This window comes from Pyrus communis, chromosome 8 (assembly GCF_963583255.1).
Source record: "Pyrus communis chromosome 8, drPyrComm1.1, whole genome shotgun sequence".
Classification (NCBI taxonomy): Eukaryota; Viridiplantae; Streptophyta; class Magnoliopsida; order Rosales; family Rosaceae; genus Pyrus; species Pyrus communis.
This window is the reverse complement of record NC_084810.1, coordinates 23302021-23324519: the sequence shown is the minus strand read 5'-3', so window position 1 is coordinate 23324519 and position 22499 is coordinate 23302021. Positions and strand designations below refer to the sequence as shown.

At 36.7% G+C, this 22499-nt stretch overlaps 4 protein-coding genes and 1 long non-coding RNA gene across 12 annotated transcripts; 2 read left to right on the top strand and 3 right to left on the bottom strand.

Annotated features, from left to right (window-relative positions):
• The first annotated feature begins 2813 nt into the window (after nucleotides 1–2813).
• LOC137742233 (putative ion channel POLLUX-like 2) lies at nucleotides 2814–8050 on the top strand. 8 transcript variants are annotated; one of them, XR_011069369.1, is made up of 12 exons: nucleotides 2814–2994; nucleotides 3626–4347; nucleotides 4443–5155; nucleotides 5271–5342; nucleotides 5501–5609; nucleotides 6113–6398; nucleotides 6492–6631; nucleotides 6726–6830; nucleotides 7000–7086; nucleotides 7234–7318; nucleotides 7448–7540; nucleotides 7639–8050. XR_011069369.1 is itself a non-coding variant. In XM_068482043.1 (10 exons), the coding sequence occupies exons 6-10, from the start codon at nucleotides 6769–6771 to the stop codon at nucleotides 7644–7646; spliced, it is 330 nt and encodes a 109-aa protein (XP_068338144.1). In that variant the 5' UTR covers nucleotides 4772–5155; nucleotides 5271–5342; nucleotides 5501–5609; nucleotides 6113–6398; nucleotides 6492–6631; nucleotides 6726–6768; the 3' UTR covers nucleotides 7647–8050. The 8 variants fall into 8 exon arrangements, 3 of the variants coding, with proteins under 3 accessions (XP_068338147.1, XP_068338144.1, XP_068338146.1); XR_011069368.1 differs by having other exon boundaries at nucleotides 3586–4347; XR_011069370.1 differs by lacking the exon at nucleotides 2814–2994 and having other exon boundaries at nucleotides 3264–4347; nucleotides 7000–7115; nucleotides 7453–7540.
• Nucleotides 8051–9677: 1627 nt separating this feature from the next.
• Nucleotides 9678–11007, top strand: LOC137742079 (photosynthetic NDH subunit of subcomplex B 5, chloroplastic). Its single transcript, XM_068481825.1, has 5 exons — nucleotides 9678–9953; nucleotides 10048–10111; nucleotides 10224–10286; nucleotides 10376–10434; nucleotides 10522–11007. The coding sequence occupies exons 1-5, from the start codon at nucleotides 9711–9713 to the stop codon at nucleotides 10756–10758; spliced, it is 666 nt and encodes a 221-aa protein (XP_068337926.1). The 5' UTR covers nucleotides 9678–9710; the 3' UTR covers nucleotides 10759–11007.
• Nucleotides 11008–11445: 438 nt separating this feature from the next.
• Nucleotides 11446–12101, bottom strand: LOC137743758 (uncharacterized). The gene is made up of 2 exons (XR_011069526.1): nucleotides 11932–12101; nucleotides 11446–11748 (listed from the first exon to the last, which is right to left on the bottom strand). It is a non-coding gene; the product is annotated as an uncharacterized lncRNA (long non-coding RNA).
• Nucleotides 12102–15146: 3045 nt separating this feature from the next.
• LOC137742359 (ran-binding protein 1 homolog a-like) lies at nucleotides 15147–18276 on the bottom strand. Its single transcript, XM_068482209.1, has 4 exons — nucleotides 18060–18276; nucleotides 17746–17897; nucleotides 17511–17636; nucleotides 15147–15726 (listed from the first exon to the last, which is right to left on the bottom strand). Exons 1-4 carry the CDS (start codon nucleotides 18209–18211, stop codon nucleotides 15482–15484), a joined length of 675 nt encoding a protein of 224 aa, XP_068338310.1. The 5' UTR covers nucleotides 18212–18276; the 3' UTR covers nucleotides 15147–15481.
• A 1511-nt stretch (nucleotides 18277–19787) lies between these two features.
• Nucleotides 19788–21338, bottom strand: LOC137743714 (galactinol synthase 2-like). Its single transcript, XM_068483660.1, has 5 exons — nucleotides 21227–21338; nucleotides 20872–21134; nucleotides 20444–20764; nucleotides 20125–20259; nucleotides 19788–20021 (listed from the first exon to the last, which is right to left on the bottom strand). The coding sequence occupies exons 1-5, from the start codon at nucleotides 21336–21338 to the stop codon at nucleotides 19788–19790; spliced, it is 1065 nt and encodes a 354-aa protein (XP_068339761.1).
• Nucleotides 21339–22499: the final 1161 nt, after the last annotated feature.

Here is a 22499-nt window from a genome sequence, read left to right as displayed (position 1 = left end):
AGCAACAACAACGGAGATCGATCTCGTGGCAGAAGGTAAAAGCAAGAAGACAAAGTGCACTACGCCCAAGTCCGATGATATCCATCTCAAGCTTCTTGTCAAGCTGTACCGTTTTCTTGTCCGAAGGACTAGAAGCAAGTTGAATGCAGTCATTCTTAAACGTTTGTCAATAAGGCACCCTTTCTCTCTCGAGGTTGATTAAGTATATGTAAGGAAAGGACAACAAAATTGTTGTGGTTGTGGGGACTATCACTGAGGACATTAGAGTTTATGAAGTTTTGCAATTGAAGGTTACAACATTGAGGTTCATTGAGATTGCGGCAGTAGGAGAGTGTTTGACATTTGATCAGCTTGCTTTGAGAGCACCATTGGGTCAGAACGGGGTTTTCCTTAGAGGTCCTAAGAATTCTCGTGAAGCACTTCTATGCAAATGGTTTTGAATTTTGAGGATATTTAAGTCTATTCATGTGAGTTTTCTAATATATTTGAATTTTTTTTATAAAAAGTGATATTTATAAATTTGAATATTAAATTTTGATTATTAATGATAAATATTCATGTGTATATGCTCCAGCCAACCCCATCGGGAAAATGCAAAGGGAGGCTTTCACGCTCCCCGAGAAGCCACGACACCCTTTTTTTGTTTTTTTTTTTTCGGCGAACACGGTTGAAGCTCCAACAATCCAATTAATGCTCCCCTTTATCTCTTTTTTGTTTCCCTATGCGAACTTGGGTCCAATCAATCGGGAAAGAGAGGTAGGTGTGAATTGGTGTTGACGGAGAAGTGCGGAGTCATGTTCGACGCCGCCGATGGCACCAAAAGGGAAAGAGAGGTGGTTACGATACGAGGGAGGAGGAGAGAGAGAAAGAAAAGAATGGAAGGAGTTGACAGTTGTTGATGACCTTGGGGATAAGTTTTGGCGGAAGAACTCCGTTCAGCAACAGGCGGAGCAACAGCCCGTCCGATGTGAAACCCAAACAAAACTAAAAGAAAGAAGTAAATGTCATCATAAGAGCATGCGATTTTTGCACTCCTTTTTTCTTCCGTTCAAAGGAAACGAATCTAAAGTGCGTTTAAGTAACTATAATAGGAATCAAAACACGAAATTAAATTCCGATTACGGGTAGGAAATGAATCGGTTAGTCTATGGCGCGTTTACGTTGCCATAGATGAAGTGTTTCTAAAATTTAGACCAAAGTTTTTGGCAAATGGTAATGAGCTTTCTAGATAATATATATATATATATATATATATATATATGTGTGTGTGTGTGTGTGTGTAAAATGGATTATCATGCATATTCCAGATGAAGTGTTTCTAAAATTTAGACCAAAGTTTTTGGCAAATGGTAATGAGCTTTCTAGATAATATATATATATATATATATATGTGTGTGTGTGTGTGTGTGTGTGTGTGTGTAAAATGGATTATCATGCATATTCCAGATGAAGTGTTTCTAAAATTTAGACCAAAGTTTTTGGCAAATGGTAATGAGCTTTCTAGATAATATATATATATATATATATATGTGTGTGTGTGTGTGTGTGTGTAAAATGGATTATCATGCATATTCCAGATGAAGTGTTTCTAAAATTTAGACCAAAGTTTTTGGCAAATGGTAATGAGTATATATATGTGTGTGTGTGTGTAAAATGGATTATCATGCATATTCCAAAAGGATAAGGAATGAAGTAAAAAATTGCCCTCTTAGGTGTCAAAGAAGTCAAATAAAAGTAGAAGCGTGAGTTAAATTAGTTGGCTTATACTATCTTATTAAATTTGATTCTCTTCTCATAAATTAGAGAGTAATTTAAAATATCAACACAGTAAATCAAAAGTTAAATGAAGTATTAGGTGAAAGATAACAAAGTGAACCATGTGCAGAAACTTCCAAACGTGCAGCCTTACAATTTGGTTTTTAGTCATTCTATTTAGTTCAGTTGTTTGTCGGAGAGTAGTGCTGGGTCCAGTCAGTTGATGGAATCATTTTTCATGTTATTTTAATAGGTTTGATGAGGTTAAAGACAACATTTACTTACGTTTCTCTTTTCTGTTTGAGTAAATTGTAGCAATGATTTTTCAACTTTAACTTAATTAGATCAATAATCTTTTAAATAAAAATTCATTATTATTGGTTCCTCAATTCATCAAAACGTGCAGCTATGGTCCCTCAACTAAAAATTCATTACTATTGATCCATCAACTTTAATCCAACTAGAGAAATTGTCCCTCAACTTTAACCCAATTGAATTAATTGATCATCAACTTTAACTCAATTGTAGCAATTGTTCTTCAAACATAACTCATTTTGACAAAATTCTGACGAAATTGATGAAAATGATTATAGCTACATGTTTTGATGAGTTGAGAGACCTCAATTGTAGCAATAGTCATTCCAACATAATTTATTTTAACAAAATTTTAACGAAGTTAATGAAAAGAATCATAGCTACCCATTTTGATGAGTTGATGAACTAATGATAATGAATTTTTAGTTAAGAAATCATTGTTTCAATTTGATTAAAATAATTGCTTAAATTTACTCTTTCTATTTTATCCATCAAATATTAGACTTTTGGCGTTCTTGTTGATGAACAATGAACAGTGAACAATCAACGACAAAAGGTTGGACAGCGACTATCCATTGTAGTTGCAAGCATGGCAGCATGCAAAGGAAATGAAATGACTTTTCGGGGAGGGACCAGGTTGTCCACGTTGGATTTCCCGAAAAATCCCAAATTTTCATGATTTTCCCCACTTTTCTGTTTCTTTTTTTTTTTTTTTTTTCTTTCCAAAATTCCACTTGTTTTGTTTAAAGTTTCTGTTGTTTCTCTCATCGGCCCCAGTTTCCTTCTTTCTTTCCTCTGAAACCTCGACACTTCTCTGGCTGACTGTAACTAACATGGTTCTTTTGAGTAGTCAGCTGCACAGATTGCCGCTCTGCGTTTTGCCTCCTCGGTTCCGATCTCCCACCGTTTTTCTTCCCCAAAAAGGTATTCAGAATTTCATTTCTTCATCTTTTCAATTACCAAAAGTGATTGTTTTTTTTTTTTTTTTTGGTTGTTTGTATGGCATTGGCATTGGCATTCATATGGGTTTTCTTCGCATTCAAGATCAAAGGATTTAATTTTACGAAACTAACGAAAAGTCTAAAAAAAAATCTTTAGCTTTAATAAAAAATGACAAATAAAGGTGCAGTGAATAATACCAAACGTAAAAATATTGTTTTTTTTATTAAAAATGTACAGTACGGCGTGTTTCAACAAAACTCTCTTTATTTTATTGATTGGTTATGGACTAGTAATGCTATATTATGCCCTCTGTCAACAATAATCTGGCTTCATTGTAGAAGTCGTCCTTGCATTTTCGTCTCTGAATTCGAATGTTAGATTCTTTAGCCTTCAAATTTAGTCCAAGGTTTACACTCTTGGTCATGAAAGCAAACTAATTTGGGGCATTTGGTTGGTCGTAACTTTTGAAGCTTTGTTTTTGGGTTAATCTTCGTGTGTTTCTTAGATATTTGTGAACTGGCTGGTGCTTGAAATTGTGAACTGTTGATTGTAATGTGAACCGAGAGATTTCAGGTTTTTAACTAATTGGGTAGTGCCAATTCTTTGATGGAAGTGTGAACTTGTTGGTAGACAAAGGGGCCGCGTATGGAGAGGAAGTACGGTGCTAGGGGAAAGGGAGTAATCAAGATGAGTACTTTTCGTGAGGAATTTTTCTGGGTTTGATTCGCCTTTCCTCTTCAGACTGGCATACTGAATTTCTGAGATTCTATATACTTTGGCTCAAATTTTACTGTTATTCGTATCTTCAATGAAATGGTCTACTTAAAGTAGTAATAAATGGCTTTCGCATGCGTTGCTTGTTTAAAAGTATGCGTTCTTCCTGTAGAGTAGGAATTTACTAATGAAAATTAGTTGATGTCCGATGCCCTATACATAAGTTCTCCTGGCTGAGCTCCGTTTCATAATCCTTATAAACTGTTAGGCAGGTACGGGACCAAGATACAGGATTATCAACATTTAAGTTTTGAACGCAGCATATAATATTTTGTATGAAAAGCTTCCGACTTCTATCTGAAGCATATTGTGATAATACCATACTCTGTAACTGAGGGAAATTGTAATTTGTAGTACATTTGCTGATGTCTGTATTTGTGCAATGTACTGTATGATACATACATGGGGCAAGTGTTGAAGCACGGTTATTCTGAATTTTAGTGTAGATGAGCCATATGATGCTAACGTTGATGATACTTACCAGGAAATTAATGCCATGCCAATTTTGGTGGATCAAATCTTCGTCTTTACATGCAAGTAGTTTCATGGTACACAACAAAGGTGAGAATATTGTATGTATGCTTTATCATGTGTGAAAGCAAGGTATTGGTAACTTATATTCTTTCATGTTTTACTTACGTTTATTCTTTTTACAGCGAAATGTGAGGCCAGTTCTCAAAGGGCAGAAAATAAGCTAGATTCCACTGTGTATATAAATGTGGCAGATGATTTGAATGACCAACTCTTTTATATGGACCAAATTTATTTCTTAGGTGAGCATTAGATGGAAATTTATTTATTTATCTGTTTAATTTCTAACAAGAGCATTAGATGGATGAATCTGCATAAGAGATTGTAATTTATTTTTTTAAATCTGAAAAAGAACATATCTTGAATTAGAATTGATTAAATCGGATAACAGCTTAAACCCCTTTCGATGTTCCTCTATTTAGTGGTTTCACCTGTTTACTCTCTGTTATCAAGTATTTGTATCCATGATAACTTCAGATCTTGCATTTGACTCATGTCATGGCACTTCTAGTATTTAGAAAATTTCTTGACAGAATTTTCTGTATATGCAGGTTCTCGTAGCTAAAGTCACGATGGGATTGCTGTCCTTATATTTCTCAATTAGGCTAGGACTGTCAAATGTTTTTCATACTTTCATTAAGATCGTCCAAGCAAAACTTCCCTCCATCATTCAAACTTTCCGGGCTGCCACCTTGCCCTTTGTCTGCATTTCTAATTCATTGAATAAACCTGTGCCTCTTCAGTTGGATGTGTCTTTTCTTTCATTTCGAGACATTAGATGGGGCTTTGCACGGTTACTGTATCTATTTAACATCCAACTTGAAAAGAATGTTGCCACGTAAGTGAACATATCAGATGGAGCTTTGCATGGTTTTTATATCTATCATTTCATGCTTGTAATTTGTTTGGTCTATGTTCTCATTTAGCTAAGTTCTTTTGTAAATGTTTTTTAGGTTCTTTCTGGTGCTCCTGGTAGCATGCTTCTCATTTGTTGTCATTGGTGGTTTCCTATTCTACAAGTATAGGTAACCTGGTAACCTATAATCCTTTCTCAGAGCAGTTCGAATTACTTTCTCTGGCATATTCTGCTTCATGTTGCTTTATCGTATTTCATTAAATAGCATTTTTTTTTCCTGGTGTCTAGACTATCAGATTGATACAATTATTGGCCCATTTATAACAGCTGAAGTTTTCTAATATGGTATCACCATATCAGAGCTTTGGTGGTAGCAGCTTAGCAGGGGGTCCTGGATGCAGAACCCTCAATCCATTCCCCACTTCTTTGGTGCAGGGTGGGGTTTCATCTATATTTTTCTTTCTGTTTGATTTTAACGTACAAAGAAAGAACGCGTTTGTGTGAGGGACAGTGTTAGATTGATATACATTGCTGACCAATTCCCTAGCAGCTTAAGCATTTGGGGTCCATAGTTGTCTAACACAAATGAATTTCTGAAACAATATGGTTTCATCATTTTCTTGCCGTCTTCTTCACAAGGGTCTCAGCATCTTAGACCAACAATTATTTTGTATTCTAACACTCCCCGTACTATTAAAGCCCAACATCTGGAATTCAACTTATATTGGTTACACTTGCAGGATTTGACCAGGATTTCCTGCTTTGATACCATGATAAAGTTTGTTGTTACCACACTATTCCGAAAAATTTAAGTTGTTACGATGTGGGCTGACAAATATTTGATATTCTAACGGTCAAGCAGTCTTTTAATAATATTTTTATCAAATGAATTAATTACTCATGTTTGTTTACAATCCGGATGCATTTCAAATTACACAGGGGTAGTAATGAGTCTTTGGAGGACTGCTTCTGGGAGGTTTGGGCATGTCTGTGTTCATCATCAAGACATTCAAAAGTGTGATTTCGCTTCCTAATTTTATCATTTCGTTCATTCTAAAAGTTTTCACTAATTCTCTATTTTCTTGGATGATTGTAAATAACATGCTTTGTAAAATGTACACTGCAGCAAAGAAGACGCATTGGACGTGTTATTGGTTTTGTTCTTGCAATATGGGGCAAATTATTTTACTCTCGCTTGTTGAGCACAATGAACGAACAGTTCAGGGTAAGTTCTTGGATCATGGAACATTATCGTACATCTAACTTATATGTAAACGGCATCCTTATGGCCATCATTTGCTCGGAACAATATGTACAGACTAAAAGAAGGCGCACAAATGCAAGTTCTGGAGACTGATCGTATCATTATTTGTGAGTGAACAGTCATCTTTCCTTCATACTAAAGCAACTAAACAAGTATCATGAACTTGCTGTCCGCTTACATACTGCTACAGCTAGGTAATCTATTTCTTATACTCGAATGGAGGTTTTTATATCAGGATTGTGTAGTAAAATTACTGAATTGTGTTGTTGTTTGCTTATATGTTCACAGGAGGTAGAGAATTCTTCTTACGTCCAATCTCCCAAGAAAGCAGATGGACAAGCTCTCAGACAATTTAGACAAAGATCTTATACATATTGATATCCTTACAAAGAGGTAGGACTATAAGAAATCATCTAACACATCTGCGTCTGATTTTATAAGGCCTTGGTGCAAGAAAATAAAAAATTATCAGTAAGAAATGATGTAATGGGTAATTTGATTTGATAATAAAATTGAGACTTTTTGTGCTTCTGATTCTTACTTTGAGGCTCTACACTTACAGTTGCAGCCTTAATTTAACAAAATCATTTGAAAGAGCCGCTGCCAACAAGGCACGTGCAATAATTATGCTGCCAAGGAAGGGAGACCGGTGAGAACTTGATCTACTTTTACTTCTATGTGAGAAATTATATTAGAGTATACAAGGTTTTCGACAAAGTTTCTTTGGAATTTCCTAGTATATTAGAAATTTCTCATCTCTCAAATGTGTTTTGACTTCACATCCTCATCTGTTTAGGTATGAAGTTGACACTGATGCTTCTTTGTCTGTTCTGGCTCTTCAACCTATTCGCAACATGGAATCTGTCCCCACAGTTGTTGAGGTATATCACTTATCTAGTCTTCGTACTGAACTTTGTTACGAAGTTTGCTAAAATCATGTTAAATTTTCCGTCCCCAATGAATGCAGGTTTCATTAAACCGCATATTTAACTATGCCTGCTTTTTTTTAGGACAGGATATCAGCCTCTACATTAAAGAAGGAGAAAACCCTTCATTCTCTGAGCTTTCTGAAAGAGCAAAACTGCGGAAAGAAGTGGCGATAGGTTATGTGAAAAACAACAAGAATGTAAAAACGTCTTGATTTGGATTCGGCTCTTAAATTGCTTCAGACTTCTCATTCATATCTTATGCCATGTTGCAGGTTATTAATCCAGTTCCCAAGTCCGAACCCCTCTCCCTTGAGTTGACAGATTCATTGATGGTTATATCCGAACTTGAAGGAGAACAACCTATCATTCTGGAGAACCAATCAAGTTGAAACAACGGCCCAAATTTTGCTCGTGAAAGTTTGAATCCCATGCTAAATGGAAGTACTCATGTTTTGACAGTGAAAGTGTTCTCCGAGCTTGACCATAGAACCGGCATTAAACTAGCAAATCGGTGAAGAGACTGTTTTAGCTTCTTTCTTTTGCAGTATTAGCCTCTCTTTTGTTGTTAAGACCGTGCCATTGATACAGACACCACAATAATTCATGGAAATTTGTCCAATAAAGAAAATCTGGATTAACAGTAATAAGCATTGTTAGCCATGTTAATTATACCTTGATATTGTCCTTATGTTCGAAATTTACAGTTCCGTCTAACTGTTGTAGTAATATGTCTCTTTCCGACGCTGGAAGACATCCTAAGTTTGTGGGTAGAGTATGCCGTAAGGTACGCATTTTAGTAAGAAGTTAACTATAGCTGGCCACTTGTATAATGCTCTTTTAGCAACAGATCAAAGTTTGAATAGTCTCGTTCTTTTGGTCACCTGATGACGAAGGATTGATGGTCACTCACCTTTAGATTTGATACCAAGAATTGAGATTAAAACAATAAAAACACGTCCATTTAATCTCAACGTTTGGTATCAAAGTCAAATGTGAGTAAGCATGAATTCCTTGGTTACCAGATAAGTAAGAGAAGATTTTTGTGGTGACCAAGAGAACATTCTGAGTCTGAGTAACAAAGGGTGATCCAAATCTGAATGCTTGATCCATGCACCACTATATTGTCAAATCTCAAATAAGACCATGTCTAATGTTACATGTGTTAAGAATGATATGAGTTTCATGAGAATACAACTAAGCTATTTGCTTATAATAATCAATCAAATTCCACATAAAACAATAAAATCCGATTAAAGAACGTCGTTACTAATGAAAATATTAAGCATTCCAAGGTTTCAAAATGATATGATGCTTATTATAGGGATTCAATTCGTATATCGTAATACGCTTGAAATAATTTCACTATGAAATTGTTTGGCAGCTCATATAAGAGACTGGATATGATTAATAATACAGACTCGGTTGTTTGGTAGATTTATATTCAAAAGTACTTGGATAATTTAGGATATTGCTATTCATGGTATTTTTACCCTCTACACACCTTTTTTTTTTTTTTTTAACAAACAATAGTATCTATACTAAGGATAGAGGAGTGAGATAAGTCTTACAATGTGTTTGTCATAATCATGTGATGCAACTTCACATTTGGTAAGAATCGAACCTAAGACTTTTCACTTACAAGTGAAAATGAATACCACTAGACCGTAGTATTAAGTGGCCCCACACTCTCTTGTTAATCATTAATTTTCTTCAATTAATTCGATCAGACAGCTAGAAATTGAGAGAGTATGTGAGAAGTAAAAATAGGGGTGTGGATAGCACCACCCAAAATTATATTTAAAGAATTATAAATATTAATGAGTGGTTTCATTAATTTTAACAATGTATTTCTTTTATATAAATTAATTGCGAATTCATCATTTATAAGGTTCGAACATTAGACATCTTACTTACAAGGAAATTAATGAAAAATACTTGAAACTTTTGAGTTTTAAGGAGAATGACAAAATAAAGGGTAAAGTAGTATAAGATTGACATTTTAGTGTAAAAATGTGATTTTTTTTGTTAAAATAAATACTACCGGAGCTTTTCATTAAAGTTCTTTAAAAAAATAATCCAAATTGTAGACCAATCTCTAAATGGGGATCAAACTATTAGTTACTACATCCTGTGACGTAAATACTGGAATGGCCAGTTATCGGGTGCCACGCGTGCCACAGTACAATGAACTCTTCCATCCTCAATACGTGGCGAATTTCAATTAGTCGTTCTCAAGATTCAAGGACACCGGCAGTGACTTATATCATGCCTTACCGTTGAGAGAAGAAGCGCTTATTTGAGCGTTGCACGACGGCCACAAAATCGAAGATAATCCAAACCAGAAATGGCGGTGTGCTCTTCACTCTCGGCTGTCTCTCCTTACGCAGTTCCCAAACTGAGCTCGAAGCTGTCGGAATCTAGGGCGATGGTTTCTCGGAGTACTCAGACACATAGGACCTCCGAATTGTACAGAAACTCGGGGAAGACAAGGTTAAGTACTAGGCTGAGTGCAGCTGGGTTCGCGGAGATTGAGCCCGATCTCCGCGAAGACCCCCATGACCGTTGGGAGACTAACAGTATCAGCATGGTATAAACTATAAACGCTCACTGACCGTACAAGTTCATGTGTTCATATGAATTTATCATGATTAGTGATTAATTAAGTATGGTTAATTTTTCAGGATGATTTTAAGTTCGGGGAGTATGATGACCACCACACTTACCACGAAGGCGAAGAGAAGAAAGGTACCCTGTTTCTATTAGTTAGCGCACTTAGTGGCGGGTATTCTAACATGTTATGTTATTAAATTATTCGTGCTCAGAACCGTGATTTGTTTCTGCAAACTCTCTTATCCAGGAAGCTTTTGGGGATCAATAGCAGAAGACATTGAAGCGGTTGGAACCCCTACAGGTTTTCAGGGTACATGCGAATGCTTACCAGACAACTTTGATCATTCACTAACCTACATTACAGCAAACGAACATTATCTGTTTTGGTTGTTTCGGCAGGTCTTATATCGTGGCTTTTTCTCCCTGCAATTGCTGCCGGAATGTATTTCAACGCTCCGGTAATGCCAATTGTTTTGCATTCGTTAACATGATGGTCTTGTTCATCGTCGCATAGGAAATCATATCGCAAATGCATTGTTTTCCAGGGGGAGTACTTGTACATTGGCGCCGGTCTGTTTACAATTGTGTTTTGCATCATTGAGATGGATAAGCCGGACAAACCCCACAACTTTGAACCCCAGATATACAACATGGAGAGGGGAGCTCGTGACAAGCTGATAGCGGACTACAACACCATGGATATATGGGATTTCAATGAGAAATATGGAGATCTGTGGGATTTCACTGTGACTGTGAAGAAGGAAGATATTATGAAGAGATAAAAATTCATGTGTAGTAAATTCAGCCGTAATTAATATGGGATTTCTCAAGTTCTCAACCAGCTTGAGCATGAAAGGTATATAGCTATCAATTCAGTCCTCTTTCTGTTGCTTCCTTTCTTTCTGCATCGGCTTTTCTACTTTCTTGTTTACATATTAGGCTTAGGAATTGAAATTTAGTAGGGAATGAGAACATATATATAATTTTGTCGTATATTATTGGATGGTGTGTTAAAGAAATAATGTGGCTCATCATGGTGACCATGTAGAGCAAAATCCAATAACAATGATTAATTATGTCATGTTCTGCTCACCAAAGAAGCTAAATAGAAATGTGTAGTGGACACGAGTTTAGCCAAGTTAGTCATGCTTCTCTTCTGCATTCGATTTTGACTTCCCTTCCTTCCTCATATTTTAATTGAATTTAGTGTAGAATGATAGAATTAAATAGGCACGAACAGGTTATGCACACATTTTTTCGACGTTTACACTTTTCATTACCAATAGCCAGAATTAAGATGGTGAGCAAGAGCCATGAAATGAAAATTAGCGTATAAAAATCATTACCGTGGTCAAACTAAAAAATAAATACTTAACTCCATTAGTTTATATTAAGATTTATTTCTAGTTGCAAGAAGCTTGTGAGTTGGTTAAGAGCGTTTTTGCAACCGCTTGCAATAAGCACCCAAATTTTAGACCAAACTCCAAATAGGGATCAAACCATTAGTTACTACATCCTGTGACGTAAATACATGAATGGCCAGTTATCGGGTGCCACGCATACCCCAATACAATGAACTCTTTTCATCCTCAATACGTGGCGAATTTCGATTATTCAAACCACGCCCGTATGACAAAGAAATATATCATCCGGGGGTTCCATCATCTTCCTTTAGAGGTGCATCATCTTCATGCCAAAAATGCTTAGGAAATTGATGTGAGATAACATCTGTTGCCTCAGACAATTGCCTCTTAAGTTCCACAATAAGGACCCTGCAGCAATGACGCCACCATGTTCAAACCAAATAAGTCAGTGCAGCACATATACAAGTGAATTACGCATTTGTGTTTGTAAAGAAACTCATCCGCACCAACATAAAAGCTACCATATTCAAACGAAATCAGAATGATAAAAAAAAAAAAAAAAAAAAAAACCATCGTCCACGTGTTACCTACATGATATATCTCTTGCACCAGCGTGAAGATCACTAGGACATCGGAAGAAAACTAGAAAAGCATGCCACAGTTGTTTACTCTTGCCAGACAGGCCCAGTAATTGATGCAAGCCAGCATCTGTTCCATTGGGTAATTCTACTTTACAGTTCCACACCACAATTAGCTCGCTGCTGCATCCACAAGGGCCATAAATGAGTCTGTCCTGGCACATTGTATTAACATATACTTAGGATTAATTTTACACAAGTCTTGATAACCAATGCTGATTCACGCAACCGAGAAATGGTAAAAAGAATACAGAACAGTTGAATAATGCATCAATAATACACATGAGCTACTGAGTCTGCAACTTTGATTCTCATAACTTTCGAAAACATTTCTTCTCTTTCTCTGCCCCTCCCTCCCCACTCACTCTCTCTCCGTCTCTCATCAAGAAGTTTATGTTGGAGATAAATAAAAAGAATGAAACGAAAAGAAACATCAGAAAACACAAACTACACACATCTTTCCATTTATCGGCTGCGATTATATGATCGGAACCACAAGGGCATAAAGTATCAACGCAAGCTTCAAGCTGGTATCTGAATAAAGAAAACGAGACAGCCTGCCAATGGAGAAGGGAAAAAGTGTGGATGCAAGTTTGTGCCGCCTATGTCAAAAGTAGGCTTCTGCAGACCAAAATAAGCGGTATTGATGGTTTTTATTATTTTTGATATAAGAAACAAGCATGCTTTCAATAAGTAATCAATGAAGTCTGAAACCGGAATGCGGATGCAGCGACGTTAACATATAACATCACCATTTTTACCTGAAGTCCAGGAATAAAACATATTCCAAAAGTTCTTGCTCAAAAAATTGTGAGTTTTCGAACTACTATATATTCTATAAGTGAGAAACAAATTGACAATTGCAAAATTTGTAAGAGATGAGAAAGAAAATGCAGAGATGAGAAACAAATTGCAAAATTTGTAATTTCTGAAACGTTAATACATTATTCAGTTATGAAAGAGTACCTATACATGTTGCACTTTTGATGCTTACTATATATGCTGGATTGATCATGGTCATACCATCCGAAAATGTTGAAGATGTAGGGATAATTTGTCTTCTTTGCTGCAAAGAAAAAATTGATCAATATGCTATGATTCTTATTTCTATTATGTCTATTATTTTTCAAACTATTGAAGGTAATTAGATGCAAAATACCTGTGAGACACAGCTCATATGATATGATGACTTGTTTGCCTATCTTTATCAAAGGAATGTGTGATATCTTGGCCCAATCTTCTCCCGTCTTATTCTCATACCTTTTTCTCTAGGGTGGAACAAGAGTAGATCTCCAGGTAAGAAAGAGATGGCAGCAAACCGTTTTCTGGCATGAATTGGATTTTTGGACACCCAGAAATTCGTAGCTCTTGAAGAGAAGTCCCTCTGCTGGAAGGATTTTTGGACACTCATTACTAGATGAGTAATGTTAGGGAGATTAAATTTTTAGACAAAATTTATAAATTAAATGATGCGTTACCAATAGGAAATGAGCACATTTATCAACACTTAAGTAATAATCCAATCATCAACTTCCATATCATTTAGTTTACAAAATTTTGTTTACAAATTTAGTCTCCCTAGCATTACTCCTTAATAGATTCAATCAAATATGGAATTAAGAAGTGTATGCCCACTTACATAGTTTGTCAAAGTGAAGGTATAAGATGAATTAATTATGACAAAAACTTGTTCCTCCTAATCTCCACAAGATTGGTAGGTTTGGAATAGACACAAGCAAGTCCACCTGTTTTAGGAGGGCAAAGACATGTAAGTTACCCTTAGTATTCATTTTGAATAGCACTTGCCTTTGTGCAACTCCACTCATTTGAAAAAATGAAAATTAATGAAAATGGTTTGAAAACTTTGAGTTTTAATGATAAGGATAAAATAAAGGGTAAAGTGAATAGTATGAGGATTGACTTTTTAGTATAAAAATATGGTTTTTCGTTAAAGTGAACAGTACCGTGGGCTTTTCGTTAAAACTCCCTTTGAAAAATGGTAACGGTAAGTACTGTTCACAAATATATATTTTTTTATGCTTTTAAAATAAAACAATTGTTTAATTCCAATAAATTATTTCAAATACAAGAAAAAAACATGGCATAGCATTTCCAATAAATTATTTTAAATCAATATCAAATGAAGAAGTGGATGTACACTTTGTACAATTTGTCTAAATGAATGTAGAAGATAAATTAGTCATGACATAAACTTGACCCTCCTAATATACACAAGATTGACAGGATTGGAATAAGAAAGTTCTTTTTGTGACGAAATCATTTTTTACCTTCACTTAGTCAAAATGTTCACAAATCACTTAACATTTATTGAATTTAGAGCATTATCCATTTCAGACGAACCCATCAAACAAGGCCTAATTGTTCTATCATTTGCACTGTACTTATAAATCATCATGTGTAGGAAGGCAAAGCTATGAATTATGGAGATGTCTATCTGTTTGGCTTTGGAAGACTAAACATGTGTGGCTGCCACTGCCAGGTATCGGTTTTTCATTGGAGTGTGCTATCCACACATTTATTTTTACTTTTCACATACTTTTTGTTAATTTCTGTCCTGTGTTTACAACCTTAACCTCTTTCTAGGTCAAACAATTAGTGTGTCTGTAATGTAGTGTTCCCCCTTCAATAAGTTAGAAAAATAGTTATTATTGAATTATTAATCACATTCTGCGTTACGAGCACATTTGTATTTGTTTTCTACCCAAAATACCCATGTATAGTCCTGAAACAACTCCTACCTTCATCGATCACTCCCACAGCACAGACCACCCCACCTTCGCAATCTGAAACAATGCCGTAGCACTAAATGACGAACTCTACGATTTGGAACAACAATTGCCTGGGGTTTGAAACGCCGCCACCAGGACCAACATGATCTGCAACAAGGAACATCCAAATCCTCAAGGAAATTGCGATTTTTGTTTTTTTTTTTTTTTGGTTTTTGTTTTTGTTGATGGGGTGGGTCGTGGCTACATGGTTCCTCTTGAGATTGGATGGTGGGATGTGGATACCGCGTACTGGGGAAAGAAAGGGGAAATAAAGGGGTTGCAGACAAAGATTACGGATTAGTAAACGCATCCTAAATTCATAGGGTTCCCTTGCGTCAAGGGTATTTTGTAACAGAGGCAACTCTTTAAGTATTCGTGATGCAGTAATGGATCGGATGTGTTTCATAAATAGAAAAGCCATGTTTCGGCACCACATTTGCCCACAAATAAAATTCAAGACCCTAAAAACAAATCAAGAAATTATATCCAAACAAAACGTCCTCGGTTTATATCAAGTTATTTTCACTGACCTGTAACTTACTCCCAAGTAATCAAATAGGATGGGAAACTCCGTGACAACAAAACCATACTGAGAGTAACACACCACTCTTCAACCTTCAAACATGACCCGAAAGTCTAACCCGACTTTTGACGACGACGTCAACGACACCAATTGGACAAAACTATAGACCCATAGAAAAATACCGTCACTCTTCACTCTTGATTGTCTTTCTTCTCTTCCTTGGCAGCAGGTGCCTTTTCTTCTGCCTTCTCCACAGCAGGTGATTCTTCTTTTACTGCATCGCTCTTCTTAGCTGCAGCAGGTGCCTCTGCCTCAGACTTCTCCCCAACACTCAATTTATCGAGAAGCCCAGCAGCTTCAGTGGCTTCTTTGCTTTCTTCTTCTGGACTCTGGGATTCAGCAACTTCTTGAAACTTCTCCATGAACAATTTGTTATCTGATAAAATAAAAATAAAAACAATCAAACATCAATAAGCTACTTGCGTGATGATGGTTGGGACCTTGTACCAAGATATGCTATAAACACATTTAACGCTTGACGAGAGATGAAAATGAGGAAAAGGAAACTGAATGGATGATGCTGCAGAGAAAGAACCACTGCAAATGCATCATGGCTATAGGAAAAGTTTTAAATTGTATCCATTCAGAAGGTAGACATCTCCCAAAGCTCATACTGAATCGTATAATATCAGTAACGCATTACCAAATAATTGAGATGGTAGGAAGAATCTACTGCCAGAAATAATGCAATCAATACACATGCATGTCAAAGAAAGTATGGCAGAGGATGTCACCTCCTTATTATATGCTTAAGAAAAATAATGCTCTAGATCTATGGTTCTATACCCACTTAAGAGAAATAATACAACTTGAGTTACAATTTAAATCAAGATCCGTAGGCAACATATCTGCTAATTTATGATTTCCACTATATCTTGACAACGCTCCTGAAAGCTAAGATTTATTTACTCATAAAGAGAAACATCTAGGACCTTGAAGTCACAGAAACTGATTACCCTATACTTTATACAGGCAGCACCACTACATAGAAGCCTTTGAAGAATTGATGCTGACTTTTCCTAATATAAACTCAAGTCAAATCAAAGACCATAACTCTCTCTAATCAACGAAGAACTCGAATCTATTTTGTTCACTCTGTTATTCCCAAAGATTCATATTCCCACGTTCCATAGTACGTAAGGGAACCTAATTCACCATGACTACGTGCACTACTGAGAGATATTCAGTAAAACATATTTTGGTCCAACACTGACTTCAAAAGCTCTAAAGTTCATAACCTCTTCAATTTGCAAGCAACATTAGTGCAAGGAAGCCAAAAGGTATAAATACTTACATGTTCCAACATGCAGGTAAAGTTTCTAAACGGTAAAAATGTGTGCTTTAAAGCCTAATTGGAACACATCTCCGTAAGTTTTAAGCTTAGTTAGAATGTACTATTCCTCATTGCGGTGAGGTGATCATAGCTTTACAAAAAAAAATTAAGGAAAAAAACCCACTTTATATATATGATTAACACCAACACATTCTGTAAAAGAGATGTTTTCATTCAAGTATCAGCAAATTACTCACATACGAGAAGAAACAAAAAACAACATCCATACAAAAGGGTTAGACCTAAACTCTTAACATTCAATAAAAAGAGAGCAAGTCATGGTGTCCCACATATACACATGTCCAACTACTACATCTTTTCAAAGTTAGTAATTTCAATGTTTAAATGTGGGTTTTGTATTAGTTAACTTTTTTTTGCCAGCAATGTATTAGCTACTTACTGGAGAGCATCAATTGGTACACTCTCACGTCATACCAAATACATAAATAAATTAACTCAAATGTACATCATCAAATAATACATAATACAGATATACATGTAAGTATTATGACTGAATCTAGTCAGACCACTCATCACACACAATTTCAAATCAAATTGTGATATCAATTGCATCCCTCTTCAAAGCCACTATTCAACTCTAAACATTAAAAAACAATATCTTATTGAACTAGGACAAAGGTAACTAGAAGTAACGAAAATTTATTAAATTTGGATATTTCATGAGTTCAAAATAACTACAGATTACATACATAGACGAAAGTAAGAGATAGTACCAAGTATACTACCATCTAATATCAAGCAAAACCAAAAATAACGATTAAGAAAAGATAAACTTATAAAGTAGATAAAAAAAAAAACTAACTCACTTTCAATTGAAGCAAATCTAATGCAGAAAAGCTCCTCCTTCAATTCCCCATCAGCAAAATCGGTTGCATGCCAAACACAGGACTTCTCATTCCCTGCGTGCTCCTGGACTGTCATCTTCGGTAGAACTGCAGTTAACAACATAACAGAGCACGAGCAAAAATATTCAAAACCCTAAACCCAAAATAATAACCTGTGTACAATTACAATGGAATACATAGACTATGAGAGACTAACCAAGATGATTGGCGCAGATCTTTAGGGTTTTGGATTGCCGCATGACAAGGCGGACTTTTCCAGTCTTCTTGTGCTTGAGAAACTTGACAGTGCCGGCACCTCGCTCCTTCCATTGATTACCGTCTTTATCAAATCGGTAAAGCTTCGCCTTCCTATTTACACAAACACAGCAGACAGATTAATAAGAATTTAAAACGTTCAGTGCGCTAATCGAATCGAATCAGAACAAAACCCTAGCTACGGTTTTCCAGATCAGAGTAAAAAGCGAAAAACCTGAGTATTCGACGAGAAATGAATCGGGGTAAGAGACTTACAGATCGAGGATGGCGTCTTCCTCTTCCTCACCGGTGGTGACGGCGACCTCCTCCAGCCGAACGATCGGAGCGACCTGAGCTCCGGTGTCCTCGTCGTCGCCGGCGAGTGGTGCCTCCTCCTCGTCTCTGTGCCCTGGATCGGCGCTCGACATCTTGTAGAGAGAGAGAAGTAGGAAGTAGGAGTAGTAGGTATGGGAGTGAGAGAGAGAATTGGGGGAAGGGGATCAGGGTTGAGGGTTATGGGGGCTTTTATAGTAAAAGGAGCGTGAGTAATACGCCATTCAACACATGGACGACCAAGGCCCAAATTCTTAAACCCAAAATAATTTTAAATTCCCTACCGTACATTTTTTTTTAATTTAAAAAAATATTAGTCCTATCGTTAAGTACTACGGTCTGGTAGTATACAGTATTCTTATTTATTTGTAACTATAAAGTTTTAGGTTTGAATCTCATGTATGGGGAATTCGATACCAAATTAGATTGCTCATTGTATGACTTAACCGAACTCCCCTCTTCTCCTAATGTAACATATATCTTTGTACTAAAAATAAAAAAAAAAATAAAAAAAGAACAACCAATAGTTCTCTAGAGATATTTAAAATAAATAAAAAAAGTTTTTAAAAGTTTTTATTTTTGGTCAAAATGGTCTTTGTAGGTATAACTCCTCACTTTGGTATCTGAGATTTAAAATTGACAAAAATTGGTAGCTGAATTTGTCTACTATTCATCATTTTAGTCATCCTGTAAAAATCTCTCCTAAACAAAGTATAATGACAAAAATACCCTTGATTTTTGTTAAATCATTTTGATCCATTATTTGCTAAATTGAGAATATTTTTGTCATTTTTGTTTTTATTTAACAAAGACTTTAAATGGAATAACAAAAATAATTGATACTGGACAAACTCTAAGACCACTTCTTTTGATTACAAATATTAAGGAAGAGTTATATCAATTTCAAGAATCATTTTGATTAAGATGTCTTTTTGAAAAGATTAAATTTGTTTACATTTACTAAAATATGCGTATGAAAATCATTTTGTTGCTTAACATTTTTCTGCATTTACTTACACCTAAAAAATCGGAAAAATAAAAGTTTCCTGTAAAAAAAAAAAAAAAAAAAAAAAAAGAGAATCAGATCGGAGGGAACACTAGCTGATTCAATGCCCTTTACTTTTCATATTATCCGCTAGTTAAAAGAGTTCCAAAACACTGCAATGACGGTGGGGTTTGCCACACCGTTTCAGGAGTATGGAATATTCCCATTGGAGATTCCGCAGCAAGCTCTGCAGCCACCTTATACTATGAGAAAACAGTTCTTCGAACCGCTGGACAACCTGAGCACGACAACCATATATTTTGGTTTCAATATCTACATCACTACGTACTGATTTCCGCAGCATAAGGGGAAAGACATGCACCGAAAGAAAAAAAACACACGCACGCACACTGTCGTTACTGTCTGCAGGCCAGCGGTTTTGATCAAACTAGAACACGAGATGAAATAATTGCCATTGATATATGATAATCATAATCGTGACGAAAAAAGAACCGTGAATCCGCGATTATTTCTCATAAGCTTTGTAGTGAATACAAGCTGCCAACAAAACGTCTGTCCACTGATTTGATGAAACTAAAGCAATCTTAATTATTGAAATCAAACGGAAAACCAGAACGTCTTCACACTTCAAACATATATTTTACTCTCCCATGAGGCCCTAATAATCAAGCAGCAGATGGGCCGGAGATGAATTCGACAGCGCCAGTCTCGGAAAACGCCGCTTCGGATGGATTCACGTTAACTTGGTCTGTGCCCTTCTCAACCTCAGCTGAAGTCAGAGTCTCCTTGTAGTCCAAAGAGTCATCACTGTATATTTCCTCCCATTTGTTCACCAGCATCTTAACATCTTCCCTCTCCATGTTCTCTTCCTTCCCAGTGTAAGTCCATGGCTTAGACCCCTGAACCAAAAATATAAATGTCACACTCTCGATTTAATTGATTAAAAAGAACGGACGTGCATCAATATTACAAAACTCATTAAGGATGGTAACGAGAACTCACATTAGCACAATAGTTAACAACTTTGACCCTGTCAAGCTCAACGGCCTCTGGGTGACGCCAGAGCATGGGCAGCAAAAGGTTGTAATGTGGAGCCAGGGCCACCAACTTGTCCTTGAAAACCACGTTCAGAAGATCCTGCAGAAAAACAAGCACAAAACTGCAGTGTCAGATTTTATAACCCGATTAAGCAAGCAAATAAATACAAACAATGATTCAATAAAAGTTTTCATTTTTCACGTACTGTCAAGTGTCGAGGTTCCTTCAACTTGTCCTTCTTCGTAGGGATAATAAAAAAATATGGCGAGAGAGATAAAATTACCTGCTCTGCAAAAGCGGTAGTACGAGAAGTCTGCAGGGTCTTGACGAGGTCACGGTAGGTCACCGAGCTGGGCTCAAACACAAACATGCTAGCATTGAAGTAAAGAGGAGGCTTGGGGCCCAATGTGGGGTCCATCTGGACCATGTTTGGCCATTGCTGGCAGTACCCAATCTTGTGCTGTGGACTGTGGCTCCAAGACTTCTCGCAGAAGCAGTCCAGCGTCGCATAGAAGTAGGAGTCAGGGTAATCAAACATGTGGTCAATGTTCTCAAAGACTTGGACGAAAACGTCCAAGTAGATCATTTTGTCATACTCCTCAAGCTGAAAGTTTCAATCAAAAGGTAACGTAGGACTTAAATCACATGCAAAATCTATCTACTAACAATTAATAAAATATTAATGAAATAAATAAATACATAAACCTTTACCTCCCAAATGCGAAGCTTGGAGTAATCTGTGACATATGAGGCCATGATCACAGGCTCAATCTCTTTCACTATGCAGCCATGGGAGGCCAGAAGCTTGCGATCTTTTTCAGACACATCCGGCAAGACAGCCACAACCAGCGGGTATTGGCTCGTCACTTTTTTCAAGCCCTTGACCAACCCAACCGCACCGATCAAAGCCTCGTCATAGTCTCCAGCCAACATGGTCACATAGGCCCTCCTACCTTGAGCTTTCCTAATGACGAAACACATCAGAGAGAGAGAGAGAGCCAGTCAAGTTAACCATATAAAACAAGAAAAGACGAAAAACAATTGGAGCAAGAGCAATTAACTTACGGATCTCTGTGCATGATGGCAACCAGACGATAGGTTTGAGATCGGATGTCATCGTCGTCGCCAGCGAGTGGGGACTCCACGAGGTCTCTGTGTTTGGGATCGGTGCTCGACATCTTTTAGGGACTATAGCCGATGGCTTGGAGAATGTTGAGATTTTGAGGTGGGGGTGGCTGGGTTTATATAGGGAAGGAAATGAAGAAATTTTGAATTTCAGTCACGTCACTGGCAGAGCTTTTTACTAAGTTACCAAAATTGCCACTGGCAAAACTTTTGCGGAACTTGTCAGAGACCGGATTGTCTGCCTTCTCACTTTCTATGCCTCTCGTACCCTTTAGTGTATTTCTATTTGTGTGGTCACGGTTAAGTCACGTCAACATTTTATATTACTATTCATTTTTATCTTATTATCTTTATAAAAAATAATATAAAATATTGACGTGGCTTAACCGTGATCACACAAAACAGAAGACACATAAAGTGAAAGGAGAGACAATCCTTGTCCACTTGGTCGACCTTTTGGTCCGTGAATTTCAGTTTATTTACAAATTTCACCAAAATTTATTTACAAAATTGGCAGCACCAAAAATTGCCATTGGAACTTGGACTTTTGTGGAACTTGGCAGCACCAAAAATTGCCATTGGCGGAACTTTTGTGGAACTTGGACTTTTGTGGAACTTGGCAGCACCAAAAATTGCCACTGCCGGAACTTTTGTCGAACTTGGACTTTTGTGGAACTTGGCAGCACCAAAATTTGTGGAACTTGGTGTTTATTTACAAATTGCCACTGGCAGAACTTTTGCTGAACTTGGCAGACCTTTTGGTGCGTGAATTTTAGTTTATTTACAAAATTGCCACTGGCAGAACTTTTGCGGAACTTGGCAGACCTTTGGTGCGTGAATTTCAGTTTATTTACAAAATTGCCATTGGCAGAACTTTTGTGGATGAATTTCAGTTTATTTACAAAATTGCTACCGTCAGAACTTTAGGTGAATTTCAATTTATTTACAAAATTACCACCGCCTCTTTCTTTTTTTGGAAACCCAGGATTAGAGTAATATGGGCAGGGATGCCAGAGTTATACAAGATGGCCTACAGACACGCAAGCAAGGCACCAGAAACAGGTAGTGGAAGGAGCTACATGGAGCTCGACGTTGCACCTAATGCTAAAACGTCACTCATACTACCCACATACAAACCTAGTGTGGACAAGGAAGTAACTTGAACTAGGAAAGATGAAGTTCTGTACAGCCAAATCACATTGCACATTGCACAT

What these genes read in the sequence shown, in the direction of transcription:
- LOC137742359 (XM_068482209.1), bottom strand. Translation starts at nt 18,211, where the DNA reads ATGTCGAGCGCCGATCCAGGGCACAGAGACGAGGAGGAGGCACCACTC. An exon ending in GAAGACGCCATCCTCGATCT is followed by an intron (nt 17,898 to 18,059) that starts GTAAGTCTCTTA and finishes TTGTGTAAATAG; the next exon opens with GAAGGCGAAGCTTTACCGAT. An exon ending in GATCTGCGCCAATCATCTTG is followed by an intron (nt 17,637 to 17,745) that starts GTTAGTCTCTCA and finishes TGTTAACTGCAG; the next exon opens with TTCTACCGAAGATGACAGTC.
- LOC137743714 (XM_068483660.1), bottom strand. Translation starts at nt 21,338, where the DNA reads ATGTCGAGCACCGATCCCAAACACAGAGACCTCGTGGAGTCCCCACTC. An exon ending in CTACCGCTTTTGCAGAGCAG is followed by an intron (nt 20,260 to 20,443) that starts GTAATTTTATCT and finishes GTTTTTCTGCAG; the next exon opens with GATCTTCTGAACGTGGTTTT. An exon ending in TTGTTAACTATTGTGCTAAT is followed by an intron (nt 20,022 to 20,124) that starts GTGAGTTCTCGT and finishes TTTTTGGTTCAG; the next exon opens with GGGTCTAAGCCATGGACTTA.
- LOC137742079 (XM_068481825.1), top strand. Translation starts at nt 9,711, where the DNA reads ATGGCGGTGTGCTCTTCACTCTCGGCTGTCTCTCCTTACGCAGTTCCC. An exon ending in AACCCCTACAGGTTTTCAGG is followed by an intron (nt 10,287 to 10,375) that starts GTACATGCGAAT and finishes TTGTTTCGGCAG; the next exon opens with GTCTTATATCGTGGCTTTTT. An exon ending in GAATGTATTTCAACGCTCCG is followed by an intron (nt 10,435 to 10,521) that starts GTAATGCCAATT and finishes ATTGTTTTCCAG; the next exon opens with GGGGAGTACTTGTACATTGG.
- LOC137742233 (XM_068482043.1), top strand. Translation starts at nt 6,769, where the DNA reads ATGGACAAGCTCTCAGACAATTTAGACAAAGATCTTATACATATTGAT. An exon ending in ATTGATATCCTTACAAAGAG is followed by an intron (nt 6,831 to 6,999) that starts GTAGGACTATAA and finishes CTACACTTACAG; the next exon opens with TTGCAGCCTTAATTTAACAA. An exon ending in CTGCCAAGGAAGGGAGACCG is followed by an intron (nt 7,087 to 7,233) that starts GTGAGAACTTGA and finishes TCATCTGTTTAG; the next exon opens with GTATGAAGTTGACACTGATG.